At 42.0% G+C, this 12488-nt stretch overlaps 2 protein-coding genes across 2 annotated transcripts; one reads left to right on the top strand and one right to left on the bottom strand.

Moving 5' to 3' along the window:
* The first annotated feature begins 333 nt into the window (after window positions 1–333).
* Window positions 334–8102, top strand: epoa (erythropoietin a). The gene is made up of 5 exons (XM_030722797.1): window positions 334–507; window positions 4458–4588; window positions 4706–4792; window positions 4968–5132; window positions 6433–8102. Exons 1-5 carry the CDS (start codon window positions 486–488, stop codon window positions 6583–6585), a joined length of 558 nt encoding a protein of 185 aa, XP_030578657.1. The 5' UTR covers window positions 334–485; the 3' UTR covers window positions 6586–8102.
* pop7 (POP7 homolog, ribonuclease P/MRP subunit) lies at window positions 8096–11707 on the bottom strand. The gene is made up of 2 exons (XM_030722798.1): window positions 11577–11707; window positions 8096–9195 (listed from the first exon to the last, which is right to left on the bottom strand). The coding sequence occupies exon 2, from the start codon at window positions 9136–9138 to the stop codon at window positions 8683–8685; it is 456 nt and encodes a 151-aa protein (XP_030578658.1). The 5' UTR covers window positions 9139–9195; window positions 11577–11707; the 3' UTR covers window positions 8096–8682.
* Window positions 11708–12488: the final 781 nt, after the last annotated feature.

The raw sequence follows: 12488 nt of genomic DNA, 5'->3' as shown, positions 1-12488 counted from the left end.
ATAGACGGACCTATGGGCCAAACCGCGAGGACCCTGTGAGGGGCTATGCTGATGCAGCTATGGAGTTTTCCAGTGAGTTATGGCATGCCTTCATGTTTTTTTTTTTCCTCTGTACTCTGCCTTTACTAGTTACTCTATTTTCACTCTTTACGCAATGAGGCACTGCATGGACAGGGTTGATGTTTAATGCCACAGCGGTACGTAGAAAGGCGCGTAGTCGTTCTTGCGGGCTATCACGTTATCACTATATCCTCGGGGGAGGTAAATAAAAGGTTTTGCCAAAGCACAGCGGTGATGCAAAGTGTGGAAGGTGACTGCACAGACCTATTTTTTTTACACGGACCTGCACGGCGGTCGGGAGTAGCACGGAGACCAGCGCGCTTGGTGGCATGTTGGATCTGTTTGAATTGAACCTGAAGCGTGACGCCTGCGCATATGTTTAATTGTTTCACAATGTGTTTAAAAGATGCCGCACCTGTTTGCGAATGTTGCAGAAAACGGGTAGAGGTAAGCGCGCATGAGAGATTTTTTTTGTTGTTTTTGTTTTGATGTCTTACTTTGTGCGCATGACCTGCGTGTCTTTATGCTGGGTATTTTTGATCACGCTGATGATGTATGGATGGTGCATTTAGACTTCTGTGTATAGCATAACCTGTATGGAAGAATATTGGCTCTGGGGATTAGGATTTAAGCCATCTCTGGAGGTCAGCTGCTACTTTTGCCTATTGTGTGGACGAACTAGATGTGCTGCAGGATTGTAACTTTATTTTTAGCAGCAATTCATTGAAATAGACTTTGTATTTTATTCCCTATAACACAGGTTTATATTGAGCTCTGCTATAAGACTGTAATACACAGCAGCCCTCGAATATTTAAGCTATTACAATTTGAAAAGGAAATAGAGACAAATTGCTTTTAAGTGATGGAACAAATGTATGCTGAGCTGAATATGCATCATTGTGACTAAAGTTATTTTGAGGCTGCTGATGAAGCAGCTAATACTGTAAAAATCACTGCTCTATAGGAGATGCTGAGTATTGAGGACCACTTTTTTTTTTTTTTCTTTTTTGTCTTGTTCACTGGGGAAATACATCTCAAGTGTGTTTCTGTAGCGTGACACAGCATACTGGAAACTTTCAAATGTGAAAGCGGAATCTGCTGTTTCTGGCACAGTCATTGCATACTTCAGTCAGCAGAAAAGAGCAAAGGGTTATCAAAGGGTGAGAGCTATAAGGGATTCCAGCAGAACAGGAAATTATGTCAGACCTGTGTCATCTTATAGCTATCTATTTACAACTCTGCATTTTATCATGCAGAAGACCTGTTCAAAGTAGAAGATTTCAAAGCATTCAGAAGCAACCATTCCATCGATGATATGTGTTTTAAATAGGATCTCCTTATCAGCCCCCTCTGCCATCTAACCACCAGTGCAACCCCACTGCTTTATTTAAATTGCTAAGGTCTTTCTGCACATGTTTATGTGAGTTAGACAAAGTAGCACACATTAAAGGTGCAACCTTTCCAAAGCATCTGTCACATACCTGGCCTGAGGTTTGCCATTATCCAAAGTACTGCCACTTGTGGACTGCTGATTTCGATTTAAAATAGCAACATGGTTTTGGCAGCTCATGTTGGCTGACAAAGCTGTTAACTTTCAGTCTGGCCACAGTCCTGGGCCGCAAATTCCACCACCATGGTGAGAAAGTCGAGTGTGTGTGTGTGTGTGTGTGTGTGTGTGTGTGTGTGTGTGTGTGTGTGTGTGTGTGTGTGTGTGTGTGTGTGTGTGCACTTTTTAGATTGATGAATTCTCACGTAGGCAGTGTTGTAGTTGAAAAGGTCGCCGATAACCCTCAAGTTGAGTCACACACACACACACTGACAAATGCTAGAGCATACGAAAAAAGACGTCATTCATTTGCCATCAGTTTGCCTCTCAAACTGTTGTATCTATTGTATGTGTTATTTTATCAGTCATTGGTGATAAGTATACTTCAGACCGATGTGGTGAGCTGAAGTTGAGTTTTGTTTGAATAATGATGCCAAAAGATCTCCAGGAATTTTATAAACTTATTGTTACCAGGGGGCTAAAAAAGCCCACATGCATAAAGTACAAGATCTACAAACAATACTTTGAGCATCTCAATAAACCAGAGGAGCCATTTAACAGCCACATAAAATAAACAGGTCAGTGCAGTCGAATGGATTTTGTGTGAATTAATCATAGGAAATGGCATGTGCATACTTATTTAGTGAAAATGAGCTATCTGAAGACAGTGTTTGCACGCATGCACTGGCATATGTGTTCATATTTACTACACTGCAAGCCTACAAGGTAGGCTGCAGTACTACTAATCTGTACACAGTGTATAGAGAGTATAAAGTATAGAAAGCTTCTGTAAGATGTGCAGTTTTAAAGAAACAGGTGTGGCACTGGTAATCTCCCATGTAGCTGCTAATGAAGAAAAAAGGGGCGACATGGAGATTAATCTAATTATGCTCTTCTTGATGATTTTTCTCATCATATCAATTCAAAAATTATTCATCTAATTTCAAAAGCCATTTCAATTTGTGCTAGTTACGAGGGAGTCCAGGGACTTAATGTGACCTGTATCTGCTCCATCTGCCTGGGAAAAAAAAAAAAAAATCATCTGTCATGCTTTTGCGTCACACATCCAGGCGGCTGTGAAAGAGCGCATTCAGCATGTGGCACAGAGGAGCAAAGCTGATTCCCACATGACCCACAAGATCCTAGAGTGTATTCTTAGAGTTCCGATTGTGGTTCGATTTCTAAGAATGTGAAAAGTTTCTTTGATCCTCATGAGGAAAAAAAGTTAGAAGTATCTTCTACAAATCAGAATATGGCTGACTAATGTCCCAGCTGTAGAAATACCCTGTTACAGCTCCTGCACTGTCATGGTGTCTGTGGGTTTCTGTTCACAGTGCAGGACATCACATGGTTTCATGCACTGAATCATGCTGAATCATGCTATCAAGACTGGATAAACTGAGTGTTTGTATTCCATCAAATACTCAAGACTGAGCAGCTCAGTTAATAGTAATACATTAAAGTAATGCACACTTTTCCTAGAAAAACATTTGTTGGCTGAGTGATACAGTCCTCTGTGACAACAAATAAGTAGATTGCCTTATGTTCAATATTTTAGCAGATGCCTTCTTTATTTTCTTTAAAGTGTATTAAAATTTCAGTAACTTGGTAGAATGAATTTTATATATATATATATATATATATATATATATATATATATATATATATATATATATATATAATAAAATTTTAATGTAAATAATAATTTCTGAAGGTCCCCTGGCTCTGCAGGAGCATGTTGTAGAACCACAGAGGGAGGGAAGAACCTGAATTTGGAGTCCTGCTCCGAGAGGCTCTGACCTGGTTCTGTTAGGCTGTGGGGGACATTTTCCTTGCATAGTTTAGCTCCACTCGTTCCGTCAGAGGAATCTCGGCAGATGGTTTGAGTCTGAAAGTGATGCTGATCTCATGCTGTGGCCTTTGCAGACACCGGCTCTCAACCCTGTTGAACTCCTGCGGGAGAGTTTGGACCGACATGTTAGACAGTGCTCTCCAGCACCCTGATGAAAACGTCAGATGAGGGAATAGCTTTTGGTTGATTAATGTTCCATCCTTCGGGTAGAGTTACAGACAGTTGAAGTACCAGTGCTAAGGAGCATCGAGGTACAGCACCTGACCAGCTTACTAACTTTACTTTGGTTTTCCCTGTCATTTGTTTTCAGCCTGTATTTCAGACCTGTGGGAAAAGTGTTATTATAATACACTGTAAAACATTCCCTCTGCTTGCTTCTTTGTAAGGTTTTCCACATTCTCCAGCCACTGGCATTGGTGCCTGGACCTTATGGGTTGTCTTGTATGCAGTAGCTTGCTTTATATTTTGTATAGGTCTGGGTTTATCCTTTTGTGTGACTGCTTATACTGTTTAGAAGGCGCTGTTTCCTTAAATAAAATACTGTGTTAGAGTGAGACATGTCAGGGGAAGAATGTTCAGAGCTTGACCTGCAAACAAGCAGACAAAGTGAAACAAATGGAAAATGACCAAGTTCACAGCTGTTTCCCACAGGGGTGACCTGCAACATCAGCGTGTGAAGGACCTTGTACATGTTTACATAAAATGTTTGATATTTGGTGCGTACATCTCTTGAGGTGTCATATTGAACAAGAGGTCACGTATGAATGGGAGGGACTTAAAAGCCCAATCAATCATGTAAATGCTTAACTAGACTTTGAGCAACATGTCATAAAGGGACATCCCTCACTAACACAGCTGATACTTGGAAAACTCAGATATTAGCAGCTTAGTTGTTAATGAAAAGCAAACATGAGCTGGTATTGGATATGCCAAGTGGTATCAAACCACCACCCCTCTTTGATGAAATGTGTTTGTGTGTCTGTTGTGTCTGATAAGCAGGACTGCTTGCCTTGCTGTTGTTAGTGTTGGACTGGACCCAGCCAGGCTTACCATCCCCACTGAGGCCAATTTGTGACCTGAGGGTCCTGAACCATTTCATACAGGAGGCACGAGACGCAGAAGTTGCTATGGTGAGAGGAAAATGTATGCATGCACTTAAACCTGAGAGCAGCTGAAGGTTGCTTCAGGTTGTACCCTGAAGACCCTTTGTCTGCTGAAGTCATTACTCTCTCTCTCTGTCTTTGTAGAAGTCATGTAGAGAAGGATGTGGCCTGTCACAGTCTGTCACTGTCCCCCAAACTACAGTGGATTTTGACGTGTGGGAGAAGAAAAATGTAAGTAACCACTGAAGAGAGCTGGATGTTAAGCAGCAGATTTAGCTACTAAGTGCAATAGAGCTGTGGGGGGAGCTGTACCTCTATTTAATTTCTAATATCAGGTGTTATTACCGGCTTTCTTTGTCCCAGGACAGTCTTTAAGTCCTGCCCTCTGTTTATTTTTTTTGGGAAGGCACTGGAGCAAGCCCAGGAGGTGCAGACTGGCTTATGGCTGTTAGAACAGGCCCTCAGCTCGCTACAGACGTCAGTCACCGACACAGCAATGCACAGTCATGTAGACAACAGCGTCAGGAACCTGCTCAGCATCAACGCTGTGCTGCGTAGCCTCAACATCCAGGTGAGTCAGAGCAGCATCACAGGCACCAGTTCAAGAATAATGAGTCAGCAGCTGCCCAGCAAACATCACTATGTACACAGATAAATGGCCATGATCAGGTGCCAAAATCTGCAGTATGGTTTTGAAATCATTTTGGCAGAATTTTCAGATTTGAGGGAAGAAGAAAACCAAACTACTGTCAATACGAGTTGTGGTTTCCACAATGGTCTAAACCCAAGCAAAACCCTCGTTTGGTATTAAAAAGCTGCTGTTGGGATTTAATAAATAGGTGCGGTGCGAGTGCTGGGCTGAAAGGTGTGGCACAGCAGGTGGTGTTGCAGCTGGCCTTACTGCATATGTATTTGTAGGAGTTTCACTCTCAGTGCACATCATTTTTGGATAATATGCAAACATGATTTACTGAGGTTTGTGGCATTCGGCTTAATGCTAAATTTAACAGTGAAAAGAGCATGTGTTGTTTTTGTTGTGACAGTTAATGGGGTGTGTGATCACTGGAGTGTTTGTTTGGAATGAAAGGTAGATACTATTAGAACGAGTGAGTAATTGGCACTTTGATGGCTCAAAGCTGTGAATGCAGTACCAAAACTTTGTTCTGTAATTCTTCATTGACTCCTCATCTTACATGTTCAGAGCTGAATTCCTTTCTGCTCTTCAGTAATAATAATACTAGTATTTTACTGAAACCAGGCAGAAAGGACTCCCCTGAACCATGTTTCAGGCTTTTAGTTACATTTCTAAATGGAGATCAGCTGAATGTTAGAACTTTCCTCTCCTGGGGGCCATTTTTGCAAATGCATCATCGTGCTAATTTGCCCCGGGGTGTTCAGTGACAAAACTGACACTGCACCTCTTTGGTTAAACAGAAACTTTTTGATGCCAAAAGCAGTTTTGGGGGCTGGTGCAGACTGTTAGTAAATCTGTTTGGACTGTTGGGTAAGTGGATATGCACGTAGTTTATTGAAGTATTTAATCAATTAGGCGTATATCTAAATTCGGTATTTGAGGCCAAAAATGAACTTGGTGAACAGAGTCAGTGTCATTGCTTTCTAAGATAAAATTCTCTCTCGAGTTCAGCTGTAGTGTTTTGAAGTGAGATAGTGGCTCTTTCTTTGGCAATAGACAAACAGAACTGTCATGGGACATTCTGAAATTTATGTTACAAATGCCATGAGCTGTGACAACACAACCTTTGAAATGAATCAGGTCCAAACTGAAGCTTGAAGGACAGATAAACTCGTGCTGCATGAGCAGCCTATGTCATGACTCAGGGTTCAGATCATGTTTCTTTGTATTCTTTCAGGAATTTACCCCCCCGGCAAATGCAACAGGCCTCGAGGGAACATGGAGGGTGTCCTCAGCGACAGATCTGCTTCAGGTCCACGTCAATTTCCTGCGAGGCAAAGTGCACCTCCTTCTTTCGGATGCGCAGGCTTGCCAGCCAGATGTCAGCTGATCAACCAGATCGCCCTACACTGGGCGAAGCTAATTTGTGTTTCCAAAGGCAAGAGGAGAAATGTGACACTGGTTAACCTGCACGCTGCTGGAAGCGGTGTGGAATGATTAAGACACAGTAGTCCTCACATACAGAGGAAGAGCTGAAAGGAAAGGACTGTCTCACTAACGCTTTGGATGGACAGGAGATGAACGCACCTTGGAAAGTAGATGTGACTCGTGGACATGGTGACAAAGACCAAAGTGATGCTTTTGGGAAGCACTGCTCTGATAGCTGTTTTACTGGCACTCTCTTGCACTTTGTGTGTGAATGTACTTTAGTGTGGATGAGTTAAGACTGACTGTTTCAATGTGCATGTAAGTCTGTTTGTGTCTGTTTTCAGTGAGTTTGATCCTTACACTCATCTCTATAGAGGGAAACACCCAGTAAATACTGATTACACCTGGGCATCAATTTTCAGTAGTAGAGGCAGAAACTGATGAGGCCTCACTCTCATGCTTTTAATGTTTTTCAACTCTGCCTCACAGAAACAGTCTCTGATTTTATTTTTTTTTCTTTTTCAGATGTTTTAAAATTTTAATGTATTTTTGAGTTTAATTACTATTTATACAGATTTTTCTACTTTAAGCTCCATCTTTGGCAATAGTGTCAGGTCTAACATGGTAGTTGGGCTCTTTATGTTTTCTTGTGTAACACTGAACACATTTGCAAAGGTGTTGGCTCACATCATTTGCAATGGCATGCTGCTCTTTCATTTTTTTAAATTTTATGATGATTGTATGTACCTGACTGGCTGTTTGACACTGCATGTTCTTTCCAAACAACAAAGGCTTACAAAGCTGATGCTCGGGTCCAGTGAGTTTGGGAGAGAAAGGTCAGTGAGGGGAGTTACATGAGAACTGTGAAGCTGCTTCGTCACTCTGTGTTGTTGTTTATTGCCTGACCTACACTCAACCAGTCTCTACACACTGATAGCCAGACTGGAAAAATTTACAATTTACATCCTGTGGGGCTGTAATTGCAAATAGTTTTCCAGAAGCTGGCGCTACACCGTCTTCTCCCTCCCTCCATTGTTCGTCATCAAACCTCAGCCGGGCAATCAGTGAGCCCTGGGAACTAGAGGCTTTCTGGAAAATGGATGCTCAACTGTTTCAGATTAGTTAAGTGTTCTTCCTTGTTTTTTCCCTTATTTTTATATCTTGTCGTGCAAGTGCAAGATGTTTTTGAGGATGTTTGTATGTTTTCTTTCCTGTTTTTTGTGGTGTTTTTGTCCCATCACTGTATGATTCCCTATTTAAATACGAAATGTTGTTCTCGGATAAAGAGGATGGATGGAAACACAACATGGGGAAGTCTGTGCATCGCAGTCATTATTTTTGTATTTTTTTTTCCTTTGAGTGGCGTAAACAAGTAAGCATGTGCTGTTTAGATGCCGAGTACAAGCTGCCGTAGCAGAGCCTACTGGTTTTACACACATCAAGTTTTCCAGTCACGGATGTAGAGACGATGGTTAAAGACGGATCACAACAAGTTTTTATTTTTGCCAAAGATTTCAAATAAACCATCAGCTTTGAGCAAAATAAAAAGCAGCAGCAGTTCAGTGACGTGAAACCAAAGCGAACAGATTTTAGGTCTCAGTGACCCTCAGCTGAACCTATGCTCTAAACAATCTGACAATACATTATTGTGACATGGAGCCATAGAAGTTGGGCTGCAGAGAAAAAAATAAATAAATTCCTGGCATGTTTTTTGTAGCTAACTACTGCCATCTAGTGGACAACACCTGCCTGAAATACAAACTTTGGATTCCTCTGCTGCTTTCTCTGCTTTAAAAGCTGAACACAAAAACATTAAATACATATAAAGAAATTGGTACAACCACATGTGTATAAATTATAGTGCACACAGCTGTAGCTCCAAAGCATGCATGAACTCACTAATGAAAAACACACTGTCTGCTCCATCCTGCAGTCGTCTGTCGCGACGGATCTCCACACACAAACACAATGTTTAGTGGTCTACTGGTTAATGAGGAAACAAACAGGACATGAGGGCTAATTGAGAATCTCAGCCTGATCCACAGGAAACCTTTTTTCGTCACTGAGCATCAGGGTAGAACACCTTTATGTGAATGGCTGAGTTGTTACGAGTACGCGTCATGGGTTCTCCGGCATCATCCGGATCTTCAGGCTCCAGGTCGTCCACAAGCTCCACCGTGGAGGTGTTGGCTGCCAACTGCAGTGCCCCCTGACTGCTAGCCTGCAGCTGAAGGGCAATATTAATGGCCCGGTTGATGGCCAGGCCCAAGCCGTGCACACAGATCTCTCTGTGACCTCCGCCTTCCAGAAGTTTCTGACAGCGTGCCAGCTGAGCCCGGAAATCAGTCTTCATGTTGACGTAGACGTCATTGCGCCTTTTTGGGAGCTTCCGGGGGAGGCGCTTCCTTAGCGTGTACTCGACTGGATCCATCTCTACAGCCTGCGAGCTGGAGTCTGTGTGCGCTGGGCCTGTCTGAGGGACGGAGGACATACTGGGGTTGCGTGGCTCCATCATGTTTATTTTTGTGCCAGGGGATCAAGTTTGGGCAGCAGGTTGGGCCAAACAAGGACGCTGAGGAAAGCAGACAAAATGGTGTAGCATGGTCACATTAGGCTCACGATACCTTTCAGACATACTATTCACAATAGACAACTACTTTCATCTCTATAGCTGCAAATAGAAAACAAATGACAGACAATACAGGAAAACAGAACCCAATAAAAACATCTTCAGTATTGAGGTTTCTTCAGAGAGCAGCTTTAGTGAAAACGGGCTATTAACCCTGAGATGAGAGAAGCTCACCATGTTCTGTTTAATACGGTAACACACAGTCAGAGTCAGCTGCTCACTGGCATGTTTTCTTTAGAAAACTTTACGTTTCTGACTCCTTCCCTCCTGCTGCACATGAAGGAACTAACTGGCACTGCCTTTCATTTTGTTCAGTTGACAAGCTTAGATTATAGGACCCTACCGTGGTCCACCTTTGTTACACTGTGGACATTCAAGCAGCTGTCACACTGTCAACAAGCTCCTCTGTACTGAACCACTGAATGCACGTTAATGTAGATATCACTGTTTAAATGCATCTGTATGGAGCTGTGTGTGGTGTCACTGACAGAACTTTCCTGTCATTTCAGCTGATCCAAAATGCTGCAGCTAGAGTACTGACAGGGACTAGAAAGAGAGAGCAGATTTCTCCCCGATTGGCTTCTCTTCATTGGCTCCCTGTTAAATTCTGAATTTAATTTAAAATTCTTCTCACATACAAGGTCTTGAATAATCAGGCCCCATCTTATCTTCAAGACCTTATAGTACTGTATCATCCCAATAGATCACTGTGCTCAAAGACTGCTGGCTTTACTTGTGGTCCCTAGGATAGTTGAGAGCAGAATGGGAGGCAGAGCCTTCAGCTTTCAGGCGCCTCTTCTGTGGAACCAGCTCCCAGCTTGAATTCAGGAGACAGACACCCTCTCTATTTTTAAGATTAAAGGCCTTTACACACCAGACGCGCTGCATAAAAACACGAAATTCAAAATCTTTTGGATGCAAACTTGCTGTGTAACCTTCATACACACCAGCTGCGTTGCGTTTTTTCAAATAAATCGTCCTCATAAAATGCACTGTGAAAAGAAATGCAGTCCACATCAAGAGATGATAATAATGGGGTACTGGTGTTTCTAAACAAGAGAAGGAAGAAACAGATTCTGGGTTCATCCAACTCATAAGAAAGCGGCAGCAGGGAGACTTTCATGGTTTGATCCCAGAGTTGAAGCTGCCGCTTTCGCACATATTTCAGGATGCCAGTGAGGCAGTTTGAGCTCTTGTTGGCAGAGTTGGGATCACATCTGAGGAGGCAGAGAAATAATTTAAGAGAGCTGACTGACCCCGAGCAGCGTCTAGTTGTGTGTCTGAGGTAAAATAATGATTTTATTGTTTCCGCATCACTGTATATGAGCTATGAGCTCCCGCGTTGGTAAATGCAGCGCTCTGATTGGTCAAATCTGTTCGCTTGCAAAAAAAAAAAAAAACACACAAAACCAAACTTGATCGAAGAAAAAAAATGCCGCAAATTTGTCCTGTGAAATGACGTGGCCGGTGTGAACGGCTGCACTAAGAACGGATGAGTCCGAAAAATATATTTAATGCACTAAACATTCACACTAAATTTACACGTCCGGTGTGTAAAGGCTTTTAGGCTTAAAAGTTTCCTTTTTGACAGAGCTTATAGTTAGGGCTGGATCAGTGATCCTGAACACTCCCTTAGGCCTAGGCTACTAGGGGTTCCCCATGATGCACTGAGTATTTCTTTTTCACGCTCTCTCTGTTTATACTCCACTCTGCATTTAATCACTTGTTATTATTAGTCTCTGGCTCTCTTCCAAAGCATGTCTTTTGTCCTGTCCATCTCCCCTCAACCGGTCACAGCAGATGACTGCTCCTCCCTGAGCCTGGTCCTGCTGGAGGTTTCTTCCTGTTAAAAGGGAGTTTTTCCGTCCCACTGTTGCCAAATGCTTCCTCATAGAGGTTCGTTTTGGCTTTTCACCTGTATTCTTGTATTTACCTTACAATATAAAGCACCTTGAGGCGTCTGTTGTGATTTGATGCTATATAAATAAAATTAGATTGAATTGAACTGAAGATTATGATTTATCCCATTTTATCCTATTTTATCATGATGGGATGCCATGCTGGAAATGATGTATTTCTCAGACTAGAACTGGACTAAATCTCGTTTAAAGTCAGCTTTTAAATCGAGGCGGAAATATGCCGAAAAGTACGAATTTACAGTCAATTTGAACCTCAATAATATCACAAGCTAACATCACAAGCAGGCTACTAGCGAGCTAACCCTACAGCTGTGCGGTGGCTCGGCTAAGAAAAGCTAACCGAGTAATTTACGGTGAAAAGAAACAAGGCGCATTTGTATCACTACAGCCTCTGAGCAAGCTTACCTTCAGAGGACAGATTCACGTCACACCGTTATCATGGCCAGTTTCTGTGGAGCATGTCTTTCTTTTCTTTTTTTTCTGTACTGCGGGTCTACTTTAAATAAACCGGTAGTTTATTCTTCAGGTTCCGGAAGCTCTATAACGGGGTGGGAAACTGTGGGTCACAGCGCCGCCTTCAGACGGCTTTAAGACTTTCTGAAGTAGAGTCAATTGAGTCAATATTAATCCTAAAGCAATGAAAACTGAGTTACTCTGCTTACTCGAGCATAAAGACAGACCAGTATGAAATGTTTCTGTTGACGTCAACACACAATAATGACCATTCAGTGTGTTTTTGTTTTATTGGCTCTCTTTTGTGTGACACATGCTTTAGTGATGACTGGATCTTATAAGGCTTAAAACTATTTTAAAAATTAAACTTGTTAAAAATACTCAATACTTACTTACTTTTGAGTACTTAATTTTAAACTTAGTGCATGAAGAAGCCTCCCCATTTACATGAACAAATTGGAGTCTGTTAGATAAATATGATTCAAACCACTGCAGTGCAGTACCTTTAATACCTATAGTATGCTCTAATCTCTGTAATAAAATGTTATGGTCAACAGTTTCAAAAGCTGCACTGAGGTCCAACAGGACAAGTACAGAGATGAGTCCACTGTCAGAGGCTGTGAGAAGATCATTTGTAACCTTCACTAATGCTGTTTCTGTACTGTGATGAATTCTGAAACCTGATTGAAACTCTTCAAATAAACCGTTCCTCTGCAGATGATCAGTTAGCTGTTTTACAACTACTCTTTCAAGGATTTTTGAGAGACAAGGAAGGTTGGAGATTGGTCTACAATTAGCTAAGACAGCTGGGTCAAGTGGTGGCTTTTTAAGTAGCGGTTTAATTACAGCCACCTTGAAGGCCTG

Source organism: Archocentrus centrarchus, assembly GCF_007364275.1.
Source record: "Archocentrus centrarchus isolate MPI-CPG fArcCen1 chromosome 18 unlocalized genomic scaffold, fArcCen1 scaffold_23_ctg1, whole genome shotgun sequence".
NCBI lineage: Eukaryota > Metazoa > Chordata > Actinopteri > Cichliformes > Cichlidae > Archocentrus > Archocentrus centrarchus.
The sequence above is the reverse complement of the archived record's forward strand: the minus strand, read 5'-3'. Positions and strand labels throughout refer to the sequence as shown.

What these genes read in the sequence shown, in the direction of transcription:
- epoa (XM_030722797.1), top strand. Translation starts at nt 486, where the DNA reads ATGTTGCAGAAAACGGGTAGAG. An exon ending in ACGTGTGGGAGAAGAAAAAT is followed by an intron (nt 4,793 to 4,967) that starts GTAAGTAACCAC and finishes TTTTTTGGGAAG; the next exon opens with GCACTGGAGCAAGCCCAGGA. An exon ending in TGCGTAGCCTCAACATCCAG is followed by an intron (nt 5,133 to 6,432) that starts GTGAGTCAGAGC and finishes GTATTCTTTCAG; the next exon opens with GAATTTACCCCCCCGGCAAA.
- pop7 (XM_030722798.1), bottom strand. Translation starts at nt 9,138, where the DNA reads ATGATGGAGCCACGCAACCCCAGTATGTCCTCCGTCCCTCAGACAGGC.